The sequence below is a fragment of the Lynx canadensis genome, chromosome A1 (assembly GCF_007474595.2).
Source record: "Lynx canadensis isolate LIC74 chromosome A1, mLynCan4.pri.v2, whole genome shotgun sequence".
NCBI lineage: Eukaryota > Metazoa > Chordata > Mammalia > Carnivora > Felidae > Lynx > Lynx canadensis.
In genome coordinates this window covers 196468801-196489621 of record NC_044303.2, presented here as the reverse complement: position 1 = coordinate 196489621, position 20821 = coordinate 196468801, and the positions used below count along the sequence as shown (strand labels likewise).

General features: G+C 38.4%; 1 protein-coding gene across 4 annotated transcripts in view; it reads right to left on the bottom strand.

The window, feature by feature from the left end:
- The window catches only part of LOC115523258 (zinc finger protein 300-like), a 32978-nt gene that overhangs the window by 10991 nt on the left and 1166 nt on the right, over positions 1-20821 (bottom strand). Inside the window, exons 1-5 of one of the 4 annotated variants that reach the window (XM_030329065.2) lie at positions 9982-10552; positions 9148-9275; positions 8445-8541; positions 7090-7216; positions 6736-6831 (exon numbers count right to left, since the gene is read on the bottom strand). In XM_030329065.2, the coding sequence (XP_030184925.1) occupies positions 6736-6831; positions 7090-7216; positions 8445-8534 (313 nt within the window). In that variant the 5' untranslated portion in view covers positions 8535-8541; positions 9148-9275; positions 9982-10552. Of the gene's footprint in view, positions 1-6735; positions 6832-7089; positions 7217-8444; positions 8542-9147; positions 10553-20821 lie in introns of those variants that run through there. The other 3 variants (XM_030329083.2, XM_030329074.2, XM_030329102.2) reach the window with 3 other exon arrangements.

Sequence of the window (20821 nt, the reverse complement as noted above, 5' to 3'; positions counted from 1 at the left end):
GATACTCTTTATTCCAAAATTCACATGAACCCTGAACAGCCAATGTTTCCAGTCTTGGAAAAGAAAAACAATATTGGAAGAATGACATTTCCCAACTTCAAAACTTACTACAAGCAACGATAGTCAAAAGACTGGCACAGAGATAGATATACAGATAGGCAGAATAGTATAGTCAGAAATAAACTCTTTCATTTATGGCTAATTGATTTTTGGCAAGAGTGCCAAGACCATTCAATGGGAAAAGAAAAATCACTTCAATAAATGGTGCTGGAACAAATTCATTCTATGAGGCCAGCATTACACTGATTCCCAAACCAGGTAAAGACACCACACACACACAAAAAGAGACCTAAAGGCCAGTATCTCTGATGAATACAGATGCAAAAATCCTCAACAAAATAGTAGCAGATTGAATTCAACAATACATTAAAACAATCGTTCACCACAATCAAGTGGGATTTATTCCCAGGATGTAAGAGTGGTTCAATATTTGCAAAAAAATCAACTGATGTGTCCCATCAAGGATAAAGCCATATGATCATTTCAATAGATGCAGAAAAAGCATTTGACAAAGTATAAAATTTATTCATAATAAAAACCCTCAACAAAGTAGGTTTAGAGAGAACATACCTCAGCATAATAAAGGCATCATATACGAAAAGCCCACAGCTAACATCATACTCAATGGGGAAAAACTGAGAGCTTTTCCTGTAAGGTCGGGAACAAGACAAGAATGTCCACTCTCACCACTTTTATTCAACAGAGTACTGGAAGTCCTAGCCCTAGTAATCAGACAAAAAGAAATAAAAGACATCCAAACTGGTAAGGAAGAAGTAAAACTTTCACTATTTGCAGGTGACATGATATACTATATACCGAAAACCCGAAAGACTCCACCAAAAAACTGCTGGAACTCATATATGAATTCAGTAAGGTCACAGGATATAACATTTATGTACATTTCTATACATTAATAATAAAGCAAAAAGAAATTAAGGAAACAATCTCATTTACAATAATACAAATACCTAGGAATAAACTGAACCAAAGAGGAGAAAAACCCATATTCTGAAAACTAGAAAACAATGATGAAAGAAATTGAAGACACAAATAGACATTCCATGTTCATTGACTGGAAGAACAAATATTGTTATTTGTAAATTGTTATATAGTAAAATGTCAATACTACCCAAAGCAATCTACACAAGTATTGCAATCCCTATCAAAATACCAACAGCATTTTTCACAGAACTAGAACAATCCTAAAATTTGTAGGGAACCACAAAAGACCCTGAACAGCCGAAGCAACCTTGAAAAAGAAAAACAGGGGGCACCCGGGTGGCTCAATAGGTTAAGTGTCCAACTTTGGCTCAGGTCATGATCTCCCAGTTTGTGGGTTCGAGCCCCGTGTCAGGCTCTTGACAGCTGGGAGCCTGGAGCCTGCTTCAGATTCTGTGTCTCCCTCTCTGTCTGCCCCTCCCCCACTCCTTCTCTCTCTCTCTCTCTCTCTCTCTCTCTCTCAAGAATAAATAAACATTAAAAAGATTTAAAAAGAGGGGCGCCTGGGTGGCGCAGTCGGTTAAGCGTCCGACTTCAGCCAGGTCACGATCTCGCGGTCCGTGAGTTGAGCCCCGCGTCAGGCTCTGGGCTGATGGCTCGGAGCCTGGAGCCTGTTTCCGATTCTGTGTCTCCCTCTCTCTCTGCCCCTCCCCCGTTCATGCTCTGTCTCTCTCTGTCCCAAAAATAAATAAAAACGTTGAAAAAAAAAATGAAAAAAAAAAAAAAGATTTAAAAAGAAAGAAAAGAAAAACTGGAGGGACCAAAATTCCAGACTTCAAGTTATATTACAAAACTGTAGTAATCAAAACAGGATGGTACTGACACAAAAACATAGATCAGTAGAACAGAATACAGAGCCCAGATATAAACCCACAATTCTATGATCAATTAATCTTCAAGAATATACAATGGGAAAAAGACAGTCTCTTCAACAAACGGTGTTGGGAAAACTGGACAGCTACATGCAAAAAAATGAAAACGGATCACTTTCTGAAACTGTACACAAAAATAAACTCAAAATGGATTAAGGACCTAAATGTGAGACCTGAAACCATAAAAATCCTAGAAGAGAGCACAGGCAGTAATTTCTCTGACATTGGCCATAACAATATGTTTTTAGATATGTCCTCTGCGGCAAGGGAAACAAAAGCAAAAATAAACTATTGGAACTACATCAAAATAAAAAGTCTGCACAGCAAAGGTAACAACCAACAAAACTAAAAGACAACCTATGGAATGGGAGAAGTTGTTTGCAAATGACTTATCTAACAAAAGGTTAGTATCCAAAATATACAAAGAACTTATACAGCTCAACACCTAAAAAATAAATAATCTAATTAAAAACTGGCAGAAGACATTTGCAACTACATGGATAGAACTGGAGGGTATTATGCTGAGCGAAATTAGTCAAAGACAAATATCATGTAACCTCACTCATGTGGAATTTAAGATACAAAATGGATGAACATAAGGGAAGGGAAGTTAAAATAATATAAAAACGTGGAGGGGGACAAAACCTAAGAGACTCTTAAATACAGGGAACAAACTGAGGGTTGCTGGAGGGGCTGTGGATGGGGGGGATGGGCTAAATGGGTAAGGGTCCTTAAGGAAGACACTTGTTGGGCTGAGTACTGGGTGTTATACATAGGGGATGAATCACTGGAATCTACTCCTGAAAACATTATTGCACTATATGCTAACTAACTTGGATGTACATTATAAATAAACAAATAAATATGGGGTGCCTGGGTGGCTCAGTTCGTTAAGCGTCCGACTTCGGCTCAGGTCATGATCGCACAGTCCGTGAGTTCAAGCCCCGCGTCAGGCTCTGTGTGGACAGCTCTGAGCCTGGAGCCTGCTTTGGATTCTGTGTCTCCCTCTCTCTACCCCTCCCCTGCTCATGCTCTGTCTCTCTCTGTCTCAAAAAAAATTTTTTTTAATTAAAAAATAAATAAATAACAATGGGCAGAAGACATGAACAGACACTTCTCCAAAGATGACATCCAGATGGCCAACAGACACATAAAAAATAAAAAGATGTTCAAAATCACTCATCAGGGAAATGCAAATCAAAACCACAATGAGATATTATTACCTCACACTTGTCAGAATGTCTAAAATCAAAAGCTCTACACTAACTAAAATTTAAATTAAAAAAAAAAGTAGGGGATGGGCTCAAGAAACAACAAATGTTGTTGAGGATGTCAAGAAAAAGAACACCCGTGCATTGCTGGTGGGAATGCAAACTGGTACACCACTGTGGGAGACAGTATGGACGTTCCTCAAAAAATTAAAAGCAGAACTACCCTATGATCCAGCAATCACACTACTGGGAATTTACCCAAATACAAAAAACACTAATTCAAAGGGATACATGCACCCCTATGTTTACTGCAGCATAATTTACAATAGCCAAATTATGGAAGCAGCCTAAGTGTCCATCAACAGATGAACAGATAAAGATGATGTGGTATATATACACAATAGAATATCATTGAGCCATAAGAAAGAATGAAATCTTGCCATCTGCAGCAACATGTATGGATGTAGAGTAAAATGCTGAACGAAATAAGCCAGTCAGAGAAACGCAAATACCATTTGATTTCACTCATGTGGAATTTAAGAAACAAATGAACAAAGGAAAAAACAAAAAAAAGACAAAACAAAACCAGACTGAACTACAGAGAACAAACTGATGATTATCAGAGGGGAGGTGTGGGGGGATGGGTGAAGTAGTTAAAAGGGATTAAGAGTACACTTATCTTGATGAGAACTGAATAATATATGGGATTTTTGAATCACTTTACGGTATACCTGAAACTAATACAACACTGTATTTAAGTTTACTAGTATTAAAAAAATAAAAATGAAAAAAACCACACATCATCATCAAAAGATAGATAGATAGACAGATAAATAAATAAATAAATAAATAAATAAATAAATAAAATGGCGCTGGAACACCTGGATTGCCACATGCAAAAGAATGAAGTTGGAACCTTACTTCATATCATGTGCAAAATTTAATTCAAAATGTATCAAAGACCTAAATGTAAGAACATTAACAGTATAAAACTTTTAGGAAAAAAACATAGGGGTAAACTTCATGACCTTGGATTTGGCAATGGATTCTTGGATATGACAGCAACAAAAGAACAACAGGAAAACTGGGCTTCATCAAAATTAAAAAATCATGTGTGTCAAAGGATACTATCAAGAGAGTGAAAACATTGGGGCACCTGGGTGGCTCAGCTGGTTAAACAAATGACTCCTGATTTCAGCTGGGGTCATGATCTCATGATTCACGAGACTGAGATCGAGCCCCACATCCAGTTCAATGTTGGCAGCTTGCAGCCTGCTTGGAATTCATTCTCTTCCTCTCTCTCTGTCCCTCCCCCTCTCGTGTTCTCTCCCTCTCAAAAAGTAAATAAATAGCTTAAAAAAAAAGAGTAAAAAGACAACCCATAGGATGGAAGTATTTGCAAATCATGTATCTGGTTAAGAGACTGAAATCAAATAAGAACTCCAGAAGCTTCCAGGTTGGGGAACACATGGGAGGCGCTAGGAGAATGGTGGTGCACCTGGAGAGGGAACGGGAGCTCTGCGCCCCTTCCACATACCTTCCTCGAGGTATCCCCTCCATCTGGGTGTTCTTGGGTTACATATCCTTTTATAGTAAACTGACAATCTAGGTAAAGCTCAGAAGAGCCTTGTGAGTTCTCCAGATTCCTCTTCCCCTGTATCAGTGACAAGTTGGACGGCAGATGGTGTTAACTTCACTCAATTGGATTCCTGAGGGACCAGTGGAGCATGCCCCCCTGCCAAACTGTGTTGGATTTGCATCACGTAAAGGAAACAAACACTGTTGTGTTAAGGCACTGGCATGTGGAGGTTAATCTGTAATACAGTATATCTAGCCTGTCCTAATTAATACTGAAATCAGTACCAGTGGACAACAAAAAAGAATCTATACAAAACACTTTATCTACATAAAGAACTTTACATAAAAATTCCATATATGTTCTATACAAGAATTTTATCTATACAAAGAATTCTTACAACTCATTAATCAAAAGACAAATAGTTCAAAATAGAAAAAGGATCCCAACACACTATTTTCCAAAGAAGATACATAATGATAAATAAGCAAATGAAAATATGCTCAGCATCATTAGTCATCAGGGACTATTTTAGTTAAACACAAAGTTGATATATGACCCAGCAATTCCATTCCTAGGTACATACTGAAGAAAAAATAAAACCTATGTCTACACAAAAACTTATGCATGAATGTTTACAGTAGCATTATTCATGTTGCCAAAAGGTGGAAACAAGCCAAATATCCAATGATTGATGAATGGATAACCAAATGTAGTATATCCATACAATGGAATATTACTCAGCCAAAAAAGGAATGAAAGACTGATACACACTATAATGTGGATGAACCTCAAAAACAGGATGCTAACTGAAAGAAGCCAGTCACAAAAGACCACATATTACATTATTTCATTTAAATGAAATATCAAGGGGCACCTGGCTGGCTCAGTTGGTTAAGCGTCCAATTCTTGGTTTTGGCTCAGGTCACAATCTCACAGTTTCGTGGGTTTGAGTCTCATGTCAGGCTCTGCACTGGTGGCACAGAGTCTGCTTAGGATTCTCCTCTCTCCCTCACTCTCTGCCTCTAACCTCCTCACACTGTTTCTGTCTCTCTCAAAATAAATAAATAAAACTTAAAAAAAGACATTTAATAAATGAAATATCAAGAGTAGGCAAATTAACAAAGACAGAAAGTAGATTAGTGGTTGCTTAGGGCTGGGAGATGGGAAATGGGTGTGATAGCTAAAGAGTACAGGATCTCTTTTGTAGGTGATAAAAATGTTTTAAAATTGGCTGTGGCAATTGTTACACATTATCTGTGAATACACTAAAAACCACTGAATTGTTAACTTTGGGTCAACTGTAAGGCATGTGAGTTATATCTTAAAGTTGTGTAAATAAAAACAGTAACAGAAAATTTCAGAGTACAGCTAATGAAACTTTGTCTGTATTCACACTGTGCATCCATACTTATATTACGTTAGTCTCCAATAAATAGCTTTTACTGAAGTCAAGTAAGCCTAGCAAATTTCTTCCAGAAAGCCATAAGGATTCCTAACTCCAAGAATTTATACACATCCATTCCTAGAGCTTGCCTTCGCCATCCTCCTGCCTAACCCACACTTCAAATATACTTCAGAGGGGCTGGTTCACGCTGGGAAAACATGCCTTCTTAAGTTATGCCACATTTCTTTAGACTATGATTTTCATTTAACTCCTAAAACATTAACTAGATTGGTCATGCAATTTTATACAGCCATGAACTTTGATTCTTATCTTTCCATGTAAAACCTATGTTCCTGAAAAGCATCTGATTTCTAGTGCCTTTGAATTTCTTCTCGAAAGGCACTAAAGACATGATTGTTGAGTGAATCAGTAAGAAACTTTTTTTCTCTTTGTGGCTCACTATTACTTAACGAGTTGTCGAATACTTACTACACGTTCAGCACAGGAGCAAGAGGGAATAGGAGATGCCAACTAGGTGGAAGCATAAGTCTCAGCCACCAGCCAATTAAAAACAAAAAACAAAGAAACTGAGATTTCACTTCCCTTGACTCCCACCTGCCAGATTTTTACCTGGATAGATCCAATCTGATACATCTCTCTTTATTATCCATGGCTCTTCTCCTTGTTCCAACTTGGAGATGACATCTGGTTTGGAAACTGGATGCCCTATTATAGAGAAATCAGAGAGGAATTGGGTTGACTGCAGTGAAGAAAAAAAAGGGTGCTATTTTAGGAGCCCCACAATGAAGCTGTCCAGCTGTCCAGCTGCCCCCAGCAGAGTAATAACCCGCTGGAGAGGAGATTGGGGAATAGAGAGCACAAAATCAGTCATTACATATGTGAGGAACCCACCCAATTTGATCAAATGAGAAGAGATAAGCACCGGATTAGATATGCTGAGATATGCGGGGAAGCCATCCTTACCCAATGAGATCACGTGGCTGAAGTTCTCCAGCATCACATCTCTATACAGGGTCCTCTGAGCAGGGTCCAGTTGCTGCCACTCCTCCTTAGTGAAAGCTACAGCCACATCCTCAAATGACAATGGACCCTATAATAGCATGCTCCTGTTCAATCTGAAGTGATCATTCCCATTTTTACCACAGCATGCAAAACTATGTGCCCAGTTCTATGTCATGCCTATTCAGAAAAATGATGTAAAATTTTGTCTTTAGCAAAAAGAGTCACATATCAGAAGAACAGAAGAGCAAAAGAGACTTACTCACAAATGGGAATTCAATAAAGGCAGCATTTTAAATAAGTAAATTGTTCAATAAATGGTACTGGAAAAAGTGGATAGTCATTCAGTTAAATAAGAAAGTTGAGACTTTATGTTTTAAAAACAAGAAACAGTTTCCAGATGGGGAAAAAAAAATCTAAGCATTGCAAATTATTAATACTGGCTATCCCAGGAGAAAGGGAATTTTAAAATCCTTTTCACTTTATCTTATTTATTTATTTATTTATTTATTTATTTATGCATTTCTTAAATGTTTTTACCAAGTAGGGATAATTCAGGCTAGGACAAAAAAATAGTAAAATGATTTTATAAATTGAAAAAAATAGGGCAAGAACTGGCATTCAGTTGGGGAGTAGCTTCACAAACCCTGAGACCACAGCAAAGGCTATAGAAAATCAGAGACCCCTGTGCTCCAAATGTTTACCACAGAATTTTAAGTACAGAACTGCCTATTTGAGAGAAATAATCATATTAGAGAAATAGATACTCATCATTCCATCTTATCTAGGTTTTATCTCTGGATAAACTGTACCTTAGTTCTCCCAAAGAATAATGCTTATGGAGTTCAGCTTTAACATTGTAACTGTCCTCTAAAAAAATATTTAAAGACACAACCACAAAAAATCTACTGATACATTTATGCAGAAGTATAGGTCAGGACATCATCTATAGGAGACCCCCGCCCCCCAAAGAAATTTCTTTTTTTCCTGATTTGTGGAGAATGCCAAATCACATATATGATGTTCTCTACCTTTCCACTGTGGCTGCTAGAAAAGATCAAACAAATGTGCACTTTACTTTACACATTTATGTAAAATAGACATAATGTAAATATAAGTGTATTATATTTATATAGAACTTATACATAACAAATATATATGTGAACTCTAATAGTGGTTTTATGTGGTTCTACTTATTACATAGCAACTCATTCCAAGTCTTTGTTCTCTCTACATTTTCCCTAATTCTAATCTCTAGCTTTCTACACTTTTCCATTTGATTATATGGAAACCAACAACAAAATAAGCAAGCAACTCACGTGAGACTTGGTCATTTTCTGCTTCTCTTCCAAAAGAGCAGAGGTCTGAAGAATCAGGACTGAGAGACAGACTAAGTCTCCAGGGGCCATTTACCATCTAGAAACAACCACCAACAGAAGTCAGATGAAAAACAGGTCGCCCCATAGAAGGTCATCTGATCCTTACAGAAGGATCTGTATGCACCATGTGAAAAAAGTCCTCTTGTGATTATAATATGATCACACAGAAAATGTACAAGGTGATTTTTAATTGGATAAACGAAGTTATTTCTGTTGATATACAAACACCTTAATGTTCCCCTTTGAATCAGCAATTCTATTTGCAATTCTATCTGTTAAGACTCTATCATAAGACAATAATCATGTCTACACATATATGTAAGATTTAACTGCAGATGGAGCAGTTCCCTGACAATAAGAATAAGAATGACCAAGTAGAAAACTAAGGAATGCACCCATATTCCCTAGATGTAAGCAGCCAGCAAAATCCTAAGAGCTCTTTTATATTTTCCCCTAACCCAGCAAATTATCTTGCCAAGTCAATATTCAAAGATTAAAACTGTTGATTTTGCTGATTTTAACATGTTTTTTGCTTAAGATTTTATTGTTGATTTCCAATAGTGCAGTTATCCACATAAGAAAATCGTGACCGGTTAGAACCATTGATAAACAGGAATACAGTACAGTGCAGAAAGATACTTACCTGGTGAATTCTTCTCAGTCCCAGGATGGATCATCCAGAGAAGGCTGTACTCATTCACAGGAAGTGAGTGCTCCCATGATAGGCAGACTGTTTCATATGGGGTTATCCCAGGCTTTGTCAAAATGAACCTAGAAGGAAACAATCAAATAGTCAGGCTCCTCTCTGGACACTGAGCTCTGAAACAAGTAAATAACAGGTGTTTAATAAATGTTTGCTGAACAGAATGTAGAACAAATTCAATAAATAGGAAGAAACAGGGCTGAAATCACACCTCATGTAAGAAAAAGAAAAGGCAGCTCTCACATTTCAGAGCTGGTCTGGCACTCAAACTCTCCTATTTAATATAATTACACAGAGTATCAACATCAGACAAGGCCACTCAGTGACCAAGATGGAATAAAACAAAAACAAGCCCTCTCTGAAGTCATGTCTGAACACAGACAAAACATCCACATTGTCCAATCCACAAAACACCCTCTCTCCTGGTTAACATGAGTGACTGCTACTTCCTCACCTATTACAGCTTTAACTTTAGGTTAGTCTTTCCTCTCTCCAGATGTACTGAAATTCCCAAACAATGAATTACCCCACTTCCTTACAACATCCAATTCAGAGCAAGGTCCACTCCCTTAGGCCCTCCTCGAAATCACCTAACACAAATCCTGTAAGTTCTTTCTAACACGCTCTTTCTGAGAAGCCCCCGCTTTCCCCATGGTGTAACTAGATGCTAGAGCGATAAACCCAATCTGTTCAACTACAGGGTGTTCCTGGAGGTCTTTGGCTAGAGAGAATCGACAATAATAATGTTATTGCTTTAGATTTGTTTGGTCTTACATTCAAAGGATGTTTTCTTCTGTGAGCTTTTGAGCGATGGAGGGAGATGGTGATTTGAGAAAACATCTGAGGAGGGGCTTCAAGGTGGGGGCCACCTCGGACTTCACATAAATTGTAAAGTTTTCTCACTAAACCAGGACGGACCTTTATCAGCCACTGGCTGAATTAATGACTCCTACAAATCACTGAATCAAGCAGGGGCAGAAATCACAAATCCCAAAGAGCACTTCCAACAAACCCCCAACACAAGACTAGCCATATAGGTTCACAAATCACTGGTCATATGGATACTCCAACAGCGCACAGACCTGCCATCCCTGACCCACAGATCAGACAGCTCTCCTTATTACTGACCTCTACATGTACCCAACACTCATCCCACAGACTTCCCATCAGACTCCATAGACCTCCAATTGCTGACCGCCCCTCCAATATCAACCCCAAACTTCCTCATGACTCAATCCATAAACCCCACTTCTACTCCCAGCTCGATTATCAGGTCCGGAAACGTCCGTCACAGTTTAACCCGGGACAGCTGTCATGGATTAACGTGATTAACACCCGCTTCCTGCCTGGGTGACCACAGCGCAGGGCTCTCAAGCATGCGCCGAGCTATTCTGCGCGGTTTTGCCCACTCCGCATTCTCTGCGGCTTTGTTCAGGAGGCAAGATGTCCGCCCCCATGCGCTGTGTCTCACTGCGGAAGCCGCCATCTTGAGAACCCGGACAATTCCGTACATGAGGAGGAACTTGGGTTTATTCCCAGCCTGAGTTTGGACCGTGTCTTTGCGGCGGCGAGGGGAACGGGTAAAATGACCGAAAGGAAGATTATATAAACCCGTGTGGGGCAAAGTTTTGCCGAGAGCTTTTAAAGGATCGGGAAGAAGGTGCAGTAGTGCAGTCCTTTATTTGAAGACTAACTGGGGAAAGAGGAATTTGGAACGGTGGAATCCTTTTGCAGGGATTCTACTTCAAAGTGCTGGTAAATGGTACAGCCCTATACAGGGGGATTCGCCCTATACAAGGGGATTCCACTGTAGGACAGAGGGGCAAAAGTGATGGAAGGGCTCATGGGGGGGGGGGGGGGAGAGGGGTCATAAAACCGTTAATTATGCTAAAAAAAAACAATGCTAAGGAATCGCGTTGGGGAAATTCCTACTACCGTAGTATGTTGCAGGGAATGTCTGATGAAAAAAAGGAAAAGTGAGACAATGATGAGACTGAGGCACAAAATAAAGGAGAATCTGAGGAACAGAGAATGGAGACTAAGGCACAAAACGCGGGGGGCGGGGGGTGTAGGTATTGAGACTGAAAGGCTGAGGTCTGAGACGAGGGGAGAATGCAGAAGAGGGGGAGACTGAAAGGGATAAAAAGGACACTGAGTGAGTGGAAGGGGGAAGACCGAGGTAGGGTGGCTAACCCCCTAGGTTTGTCTGGAATTTCCCAGGAAATCCATCCTCAGGACTTCAAACGTCTCAGTTTGAGGAGATGGGTGGGGAAAGTTGGGGGAAAGTGCAACACCTATAAGGTGACCTAAAAACTAAGGCAATGAGCAACAACGTTTTTATTTTTATTTTTAAAATATAATTTGTCAAGTTAGCTAACATACAGTGTATACAGTGTGCTCTTGGCTTCGGGAGTAGATTCCCATGATTCATTGCTTACATACAACACCTAGTGCTCATCCCAACAAGTGCCCTCCTCAATGCCCATCACCCATTTTCCCCTTCCCCTTGCCCCCCCCCCATCAACCCTCAGTTTGTTCTCTGTATTTAAGAGTCTCTTATGGTTTGCCTATAAGAGTTTGCCTATAGTTTGAAACTATTTTTTCCCCTTCCCTTCCCCCATGGTCCTCTGTTAAGTTTCTACTTATCAAGATAGTATGGTATTGGCACAAAAACAGACACACAGACCAATGGAATAGAATGGAGAACCCAGAATTGGACCTACAAATGTATGGCCAACTAATCTTTGACAAAGCAGGAAAGAATATCCAATGGAAAGAAGTCTCTTTAGCAAATGGTGCTGGGAGAACTGGACAGCAACACGAAGAAGAATGAAACTGGACCCCACCATTCACAAAAATAAACTAAAATGGATGAAAGACCTAAATGTGAGACAGGAAACCATCAAAATCCTATAGGAGAAAACAGGCAACAACCTCTTTGACCTCAGCCACAGCAACTTCTTGCTCTACAAATCTCCAAAGGCAAGGGAAATACAAGCAAAAATGAACTACTGGGACCTCATCAAGATAAAAAACTTTTGCCCTGCAAAGGAAATAATCAACAAAACTAAAAGGCAACGGATGGAATGGGAGAAGATATTTGCAAATGACACATCGGATAAAGGGTTAGTATCCAAAATCTATAAAGAACTTACCAACCTCAACACCTAAAAAACAAATAATCCAATGAAGAAATGGGCAAAAGACATGAATAGACACTTTTCCAAAGACGACATCCAGATGGCCAACAGACACATGAAAATATGCATAACACGTTTTTAAAGTCAAGTGGATAAGGATATAGATTTTGTACCTTTCCCAGTCAGCATTGCTATTTTTCCCCTTGGCTTCTGATGTTGGCAACCATGATTTGCGATTTACAATAATGGATTATCCATTGTTGTGTCACTCAGGAGTGATACGTTTTAAGTGTATAACTTAAATGCATGGCAATCATAAGTGTTAACAGTCTTTTGCTTTGTCTGTGGATTAACCATCGTGCTTTGTACACAATGCTTGTTTAATTTTTAAATTGTAAATATTGTGACCATGTTTTCTAAGAGTTCAGAAAATGAAAATGAAAACAACTGTAATACCAATGACATTGCCCAAAAAAAGCCTCTTATTTTGAGGACAGATGTAAAGACACACCCATACCTGGATTAGGGAGGTAAAAAACTAAAATAGAGCAAATTGCACAATATGCAAAAGAGAATTCAGGCTTGGGCATGGTGGTGAAGGGGGTGCAAAAGCACCATGAAACGAGTCAAGGATGACAGGCAAATACTTCTAAATAAATAAACGGGTTTTTGCCTCCCCAAAAGACACCAACACTGAGTTGAAAATAGTAATTTCCCAGTTATATTAGACAGCATAAATAGATATTACTGTATAGTTCTAATCACTTATATATGAAACGGAATAAAATTACATTTCCAAACTCAAATGTTGCAACTAAAATGTCCTGTGGACAAAAGGAGAAATTTTGGTAACAGATGTGTTAGCCCCTTACAGTGTAGAGCCAATCCTGCTTTGTATTATTATTATCATTATTACTATTTTTATGTTTACTTATTTTTGAGAGAGAGAGCACAAGCAGGGGAGGAACAGAGAGAGGGGGGACAAAGAATCCAAAGGAGGCTCTGTGCTGCCAGTGCAAAGCTCCACACGGGTTCGAACCCATGAACTGTTAGATCATGATCTGAGCCGGTCAGTCGCTCAACCGACTGAGCCACCCAGGCGCCCCTTGTATTATTTTTTATTTATTTTATTATTTTATCTTATTAAGAGAGAGAAAGAGTGTAAGGGAGACTGGCAGAGGGGGAGAGAGTGAATCTTAAGCAGGCTCCACACTTAGCATGGAGCCTGATGTGGGGCTCGATTCCACATCCCTGGGATCATGACATGAGCCGAAATCAAGAGTTGGGCACTCAACCAATTGAGCTGCCCAGATGCCCCAATCCTGCTTTCAGTGGTATATCAGGAAATACATCAAATCATGACAGAAAACAAATCCCCTAGCTCTTCACACTTGGATTGAAAAATGGAGGTCAAACTGTCTTTTTCATTTATAAAGATTTTCATGAAACTAAAGAAAATAATATTGTTGATATCTTGTCCAATTGTAAACTAGACTTTTTTCAACTAGAAAAATGTTCAGTAGACACTGCAAGTGTAAATCTGCGGTTAAATTCACTCTATAAACTTATCAAAGTAAATGAAAACATCTTACCTGCTAAGATAGCATATAGTTATAGATAACATATAGTTAGAGCATGTTTCTTCCCTATCCATTAATCCATTTACATTTAAAATGACCACTGTTCTGCCATTTTGCTAGTTGTTTCTATGTGTCATATTTTTTGTGTGTGCCTCAATTCCCTCAATACTGCCTTCTTTGTGTTTGATTTTTTTTTTTACAGTGTACCATTTTGAATCCCTGTTTAGTTCTTTTTTTGAAAATGTTTTAGTTATTCTCTTATTGGTTGCTATGGAAATTACAATTAACATCCTGAATGTACAATAATCTACTTTGAATCGTTACCAATGTAGCTCTAACAGCATACAAAACATTGATCCTTTACAACTCTGTCCTCCTGTTACTTTCACCTTTCTGTTGTTATTGTAGACAAAATAGACATGAAGTCAGAAATTGTTACAAGAGAAAAAAGGTCATTATATATTGATAAAAGAGTCAATTCATCAAAAATATTAACAATTATGAACATTTATACACTGAACAAGGACCAAAAATATTGAAGCAAATATTGACATTATTAAAGGGAGAAATGGACAGTTTTATAATAGCAGTGGGAGACTTCAACACCCCATTTCAAATAATGGATTGAACATAGAAACACAAAATGAATAAGGATATAAATAACCTGATTAACACTTAAACTAGACCTAAGAGACATACAGGACACTATACCCAGTAACAGCTAAACACTTATTTTTTTCAGGTTCACACGGAACATTCTTCAGGATGTACCACATCTTAGGCTACAAAACAAGTATCAATAAATTTTAAAACACTGAAATCATATATACTATGTTCTCCAACCACAAGGTAATGAAATTGGAAACTAATGAGAAGAAAAACTGGAAAGTTCACAAATATGTAGAAATTAAACAGGATACTATTAGATAACCAGTGGGTAAAAGAAAAAAAAATGCAAGGGAAATCTAAAAGTATTTGGGGGTGCCTGGGTGGCTCCGTGGGTTAAGTGTCCGACTTCAGTTCAGGTGATGATCTCACAGTTCATGGGTTCAAGCCCCACATTGGGCTCTGTGCTGAACACTTGCTCAGAGCCTGGAGCCTGCTTCAGATTCTGTGTCTCCTTCTTTCTCTGTCCCTCCTCTGCTCATGCTCTGTCTCACTCTGTCTCTCAAAAATAAATAAATGTAAAAAAAAAATTGCTTTAAATACTTGGAAACAGGGGTGCCTGGGTAGCTCAGTAGGTTAAGCGTACAAACTCTTGATTTCGGTTCAGGTCATGATCTCATGGTTTGTGAATTTGAGCCCTACATGGGGCCCCGTGCTAACAGGATTGAGCCTGTTTAGGATTCTTTCTCCCTCCCTCTCTCTTGGTCCCTCCCCTGATTGTGCACATGCTCTCTCTCAAAATAAATAAATAAACATTATAAAAAAAAAAAAAAAGGAAGTAACATTAAATAATACGGAATCAACCAGTGAGAAAATATTTTCCTCATGTTTGTATCCCTATCCTTCTGGTTAAATCAAGGAAAAAGTATCAATACTCATGTTTGTAACATCTAACACTTCCTCTTCTTTTTTAAACCTAGGCTTCTAGTTCAGAGCCTTTGGCAAACTACAGTAGCTACTTAACTAAAAGTAAGTAAAATCCCATCTTGGGATTCTCTCTTTCTCCCTTTGCCCCTCCCCACCACCCTCAAACAGAGACAAATGAAACAAAACAAAACAAACGACAACACACCAAGCTTATTGGATACAGTGAAGGCAGGACATGGATGGAAATTTAGAGCTGTAAATGCCTACAGTAAAAAAAGAAGCAATATCACAAGCAATTGCCTAACTTTACACCTTAAGTAACTAGAAAGACATGAAAACTAAAACAGAAGGAGGAAGGAGATAATAAAGATTTGAGTGGAAATAAACAAAATAGAGAAGAACAATAGAAATGATCAACAGAACCAGTAGTTGGTTCTTTGAAAGATCAAAATAAATAAGTAAACTTAAAAAAAAAAAGATCAAACACAGAACAAGGATGCCTCCTTTCACCACTTTATTCAACATTGTGCTGAAATTATGGCCATAGTAATTAGCCAAGGGAAAAAAATAATAAGGGGCATCCAAATTGGAAAGGAAGATGAAAACTGTATCTATTCACAGGCAACATAATCTTAGGAAAATCCAAAAACCTCTCCCTCCTGCCTCACACACAAATTATTGAAGCTAATAAATTCAGTAAGGTTGCAGGATACAAGGCCAACATAAAAGTGATATTTCTACACAATATCAATGAACAATTCGAAAAGGACATTAAGCAAACAATTCCATTTATAATAGTATCCAAAGGAATAGACTACCAACAAATAAATTAAACCAAATAAGTACAATACTTCTACATTGAAAACTACAAAAACATTGCTGAAAAGAATTAAAGATCTAAGCAAAAGGAAAGGTAGTATGCAATCACTGATTCGGAAAACTTGATATTATTAAGATGCAATATTCCCCAAAGGCATCCAGAGATTCAACGAAATTCCTATCAAAACCCAACAGCTTCTTTTGCAGAAATAGAAAAGGTTATCCTTAAATGCACATGGAATTGCAAGAGACCCAGAATAGCCAAAACAACCTTGGAAACAGAACAAAGTTGGAGGGCTTATACTTTTTTACTTCAAAAATCACTACAAAACCATGGTTATCAAAACAATGTGGTACTAGCATATGGGTAGACATATATAGGTCAATAGAATAGAATGAAGAGTCCAGAAATATACCCAGACACCTATGTCCAAGTGGTTTTTGACATGGGTGGCAAGACCATTCAATGAGAAAAGGACTGTTCTTTCAAGAAATAGCCCTAGGAAAATTAGATAGGCACATGCAAAGGAATAAAATTGGACCCTTACCTTCCATCATATCAAAATAGCCAACAATCACATGAAAAATTCTTGACATTATTAGTCATCAGGGAACTGCAAATCAAAACCAAAATGAGATACCACTTTATACCCACTAGGATGGCTAGCATCAAAAAGTCAGATAATAACAAATGTTAGTAATGATGTGGTGAAATCAGAACCCTCATACACTGCTGGTGGGAATGTAAAATGGTGTAGCCACTTTGGAAAAAACTTGGCACTAAACAGAGAATTACTATACGACCCAGCAATTCCACTGCCAGGAATCTACACGCAAGAATTGAAAGTGGTATATCCACACCAAAATGTATACACTATTTACATAATTATTTACAAAAGTCAAAAGGTACAAACAAGCCAAATGCCGATCAAATGGTGAATGGATAAAGAAAATGTGGTCTGTACATACAATAGAATATTATTTGTCCATAAAGAATGAACTGATACATGCTACAATACGGGGAACCTTGAAAATATTACATTAAGTGAAAGAAGGCAGTCATAAAAGACTACATAGTACATGATTCAATTTATATGAAAATATAAATAGAACAGGCATATCTACAGAGCCTGAAAGTACCAGGCTTAGGTATTTAGGGCTGGGAGGTGGTGAATAGTGGGGCAATAGCTAAAGGGTACTGAGTTTCTTTTTGCAGTGATAACAATGTTCTGAAATTGATTGTGGTGATGGCTGCACATATCTGTGACTATACTAAAAGCCACTAAATTATATACTTTAAATGGGTGAATTATATCTCAATACAGGTATTCTTTTTTTTTTTTAATTTTTTTTAACGTTTATTTATTTTTGAGACAGAGAGAGACAAAGCATGAATGGGGGGAGGGTCAGAGAGAGAGGGAGACACCGAATCAGAAGCAGGCTCCAGGTTCTGAGCTGTCAGCACTGAGCCCAACGTGGGCTCGAACTCACAGACCACGAGATCACGACCTGAGCCAAAGTCAGACACTTAACTGACTGAGCCACCCAGGCGCCCCCAGATATTCTTTTTTTAAAAAGCTGAAATTCTTAAAGTAGTCAGAGGAAAACACGTATTTCCTTTAAGGACTAAGATTGTCAATTGACTTTTCAACAGAAACTATGAAAGCCAGAAAACAATGCAGTCCTGGAACATGTATATAATTCCAAACTCTTCCTTAGCAAAAGGAATAAGTAAAACTACATCTACTCCATATAGTACTACTCCTACTCCCGTAAGTAGAAGTACTTTTACAATTGTTTTTTACCATAAAAATTTTTAATATTTCCCATAATTTAGTCTTCTATTTTTTCCTTATAGTAACATGTTAAAGAGTTTCCCCACCCAAAGATTTAGTACAGACAGCCTTATATTTAAATGTTTATAAATTTTACACTTTCGTTTTTATGCAGTATTTCATACAGATTAAGGACATTTACTATAGAGCAAAGGTTGTCAAATGTTTTTTAGTAAAAGGCCAAATAGTAAACAATTTAGGTTTTGCAGGCCATATGGCCTCTATCACAAATCAACTCCACTGTTGTAGAGTAACAGCAGCCATAGAAAATAGTAAATAAATAAATGTTACTATGTCCCAATAAAACTTTATTTATATACACTAAAATTAGAATTTCATATAGTGTTCATGTATTATGAAATACTATTTTATGTTAACCATTTTTGAAATTTTCTCTATGTTCTGATATTTTGACATTCTGGGGTGGAGGTCACTGCTGACTGGGGAAACTGCCCCTTTCAGAAATAGTTAATTCCTATTGTGATAAACAGCTTACCTGACAGCACTCCTCCCATATGCAAACCAGCCAATCCCAAGTTCATACCCCCAACCACCTCCTTTATCTAACAGTCACACACCAACCTAATATGCCCTGAATCAATCCAGGTAACAATTAAGGCCAATCCCTATACCCCCAAGCCCACCAGAATTATTCAAACCAGCCAATCGTGAATGGTTTATTCTGCTCTGCCTGTCCTTTCTCATGTAAATGCCAATAAAGGCTATGGTCTAGAGTGCACTTGTGATGAGCACTGGGTGATATATAGAAATACTGAATCACTATATTGTACCCTGAAACTAATATAACACTGTATGTTAACTATGCTACAATTTTTTTAAAGCCCTCATATCTTTAAAAAAAAAAAAAAAAAAGGCTATGATCTATGCCTTTACTCCTGCCTCCTGACTGACACTGGTGCTTCTCCCTGTGGTCCTATGTGACATTGTAATTTATAAGAAAAAACATATTTGGTCATTCAGATGACCAAGATGTATTTCTCATACACACTGGGTCATTGTCCATGGTTCCTGGCTCTCAGCTTCCAAAACTTGGAATTTCCTGAGTGATAAGAGCAATGGGAGCATCTTCTGTTATCCTATTCGGTCTCTTGCTCTCAGTATCTGAAATTGCTTTAGAGTCGTAAGTTGAGATGGGTGTCCTATTATTCACAATAGCCCTTTTCCACCACAACTGGGTGACTGGGTTACCATGTTACTGAGGTGACTTGTGGAAAGCACCTAAAGGTGGAGGCTGGTTGCCAGGGCAACCAACCGAGAGTACAGAGGTGGAACTTTCAGTCTGGCCTCCTGATTTTCAGGGATGGGATAGAGGCTAGAGGTTGAATCAATCAATAACCAATAGCCAGTGACTTAGTCAATCATGCCTATGTAACGATGCCTCCATAAATACCCGAAAGGATAGGGTTTGAAGAGCTTCCAAGTTGGTGAACATGTGGAGGGAGATGTGGGGAGAGTGGCTTGTTTAGAGAGCATGGAAGCTCCACCCCCTTTCCCTATACCTTGTCCTACATATGTCTTCTATTTAGTTGTTCCTGGGTCATATACTTTTCTAATAAATCAGTAATCTAGTAAGTAATATGTTTCTTTGAGTTCTATGAGCTGTTCTAGCAAATTAATTGAACCCAGGAAGGAAGGGGTGGTCAGAACCTCTGACTTATAGCCAGGCAGTCAGAAGTACAACTAACAACCTGGGCTTGTGACTGGCATCTGTAGGAGGAGGCCTGGGAACCTCCAATCTGTAGCACAGAATAACCTGGGCTTGGGACTAGGGTCTGAAATGGGGTTGGGAGCAGTCTTGTAGGACTGAACCCTTAACCTGTGGGATCTCATGCTATTTCCCAGTAGATGTGGCAGAAATCGTAGGACACCTGGCTCATGTCAGAGATTTGATTATTGTTGGTGTAGGGAACCCCTCAGTAGAATTGGGACCCAGTCTGCCTCCCATTTCTAGGGGAACTTTGAGTAAATTAAATTTTTCTTTCAATGACATTGACCTCTCTGTGTCATCAGTCACTTTTATAAACTAACACCTAAACACATCTCTATTAATTTTTTTCCAGTCATTTACAAATGTAAAAAACACTCTATGGTCACAGAGAGTACAAAAACAGGCAGTTGGCTGATGTAGCCTGAGTGGCAGTTTACCAACCCATGGTCTACAGCCATTCTGCCTTGCTCTCCCACTAACTAGCTGTGTGTCCCCTAGTTAAGTGGGTTAATCTGGGTGTCTCAATTTCCCTCAAGTGTAAAATGAAGTTAATAGAATCTAGTTCACAGAGTTGTCATAGGAGTATTAAATTAGTTAATACATTTAAAGTACCTAGAATAACACACTGGCCATAATCTCAGTGACTTCGGACACCAATGAGCTGGAACTGGGCCACAATTCACAGGTTAAATTCACAAATCACAGTCCTCCATAAGACTGCCTTCACTTCCGTCACCAGCTGTAAGCTCAGGACTTCTCAGGCCACCCTCACCTCTGGCTAGTGGGCTAAAAATTCAGGGGTTCCCAGTGCCCTTTTTGATACTTTGGTGATTCACTTCAATGACTCACAGAACTCAGGAAAGCACTATACTTAATGATTATAGTTTTATTATAGCATTAGGATAGGAATGAGAACTAGCCAAAGGGAGAGACTAATAGTGTAAGATCTGAAAGGGTTACAAAAGTGAAACTTTTGTA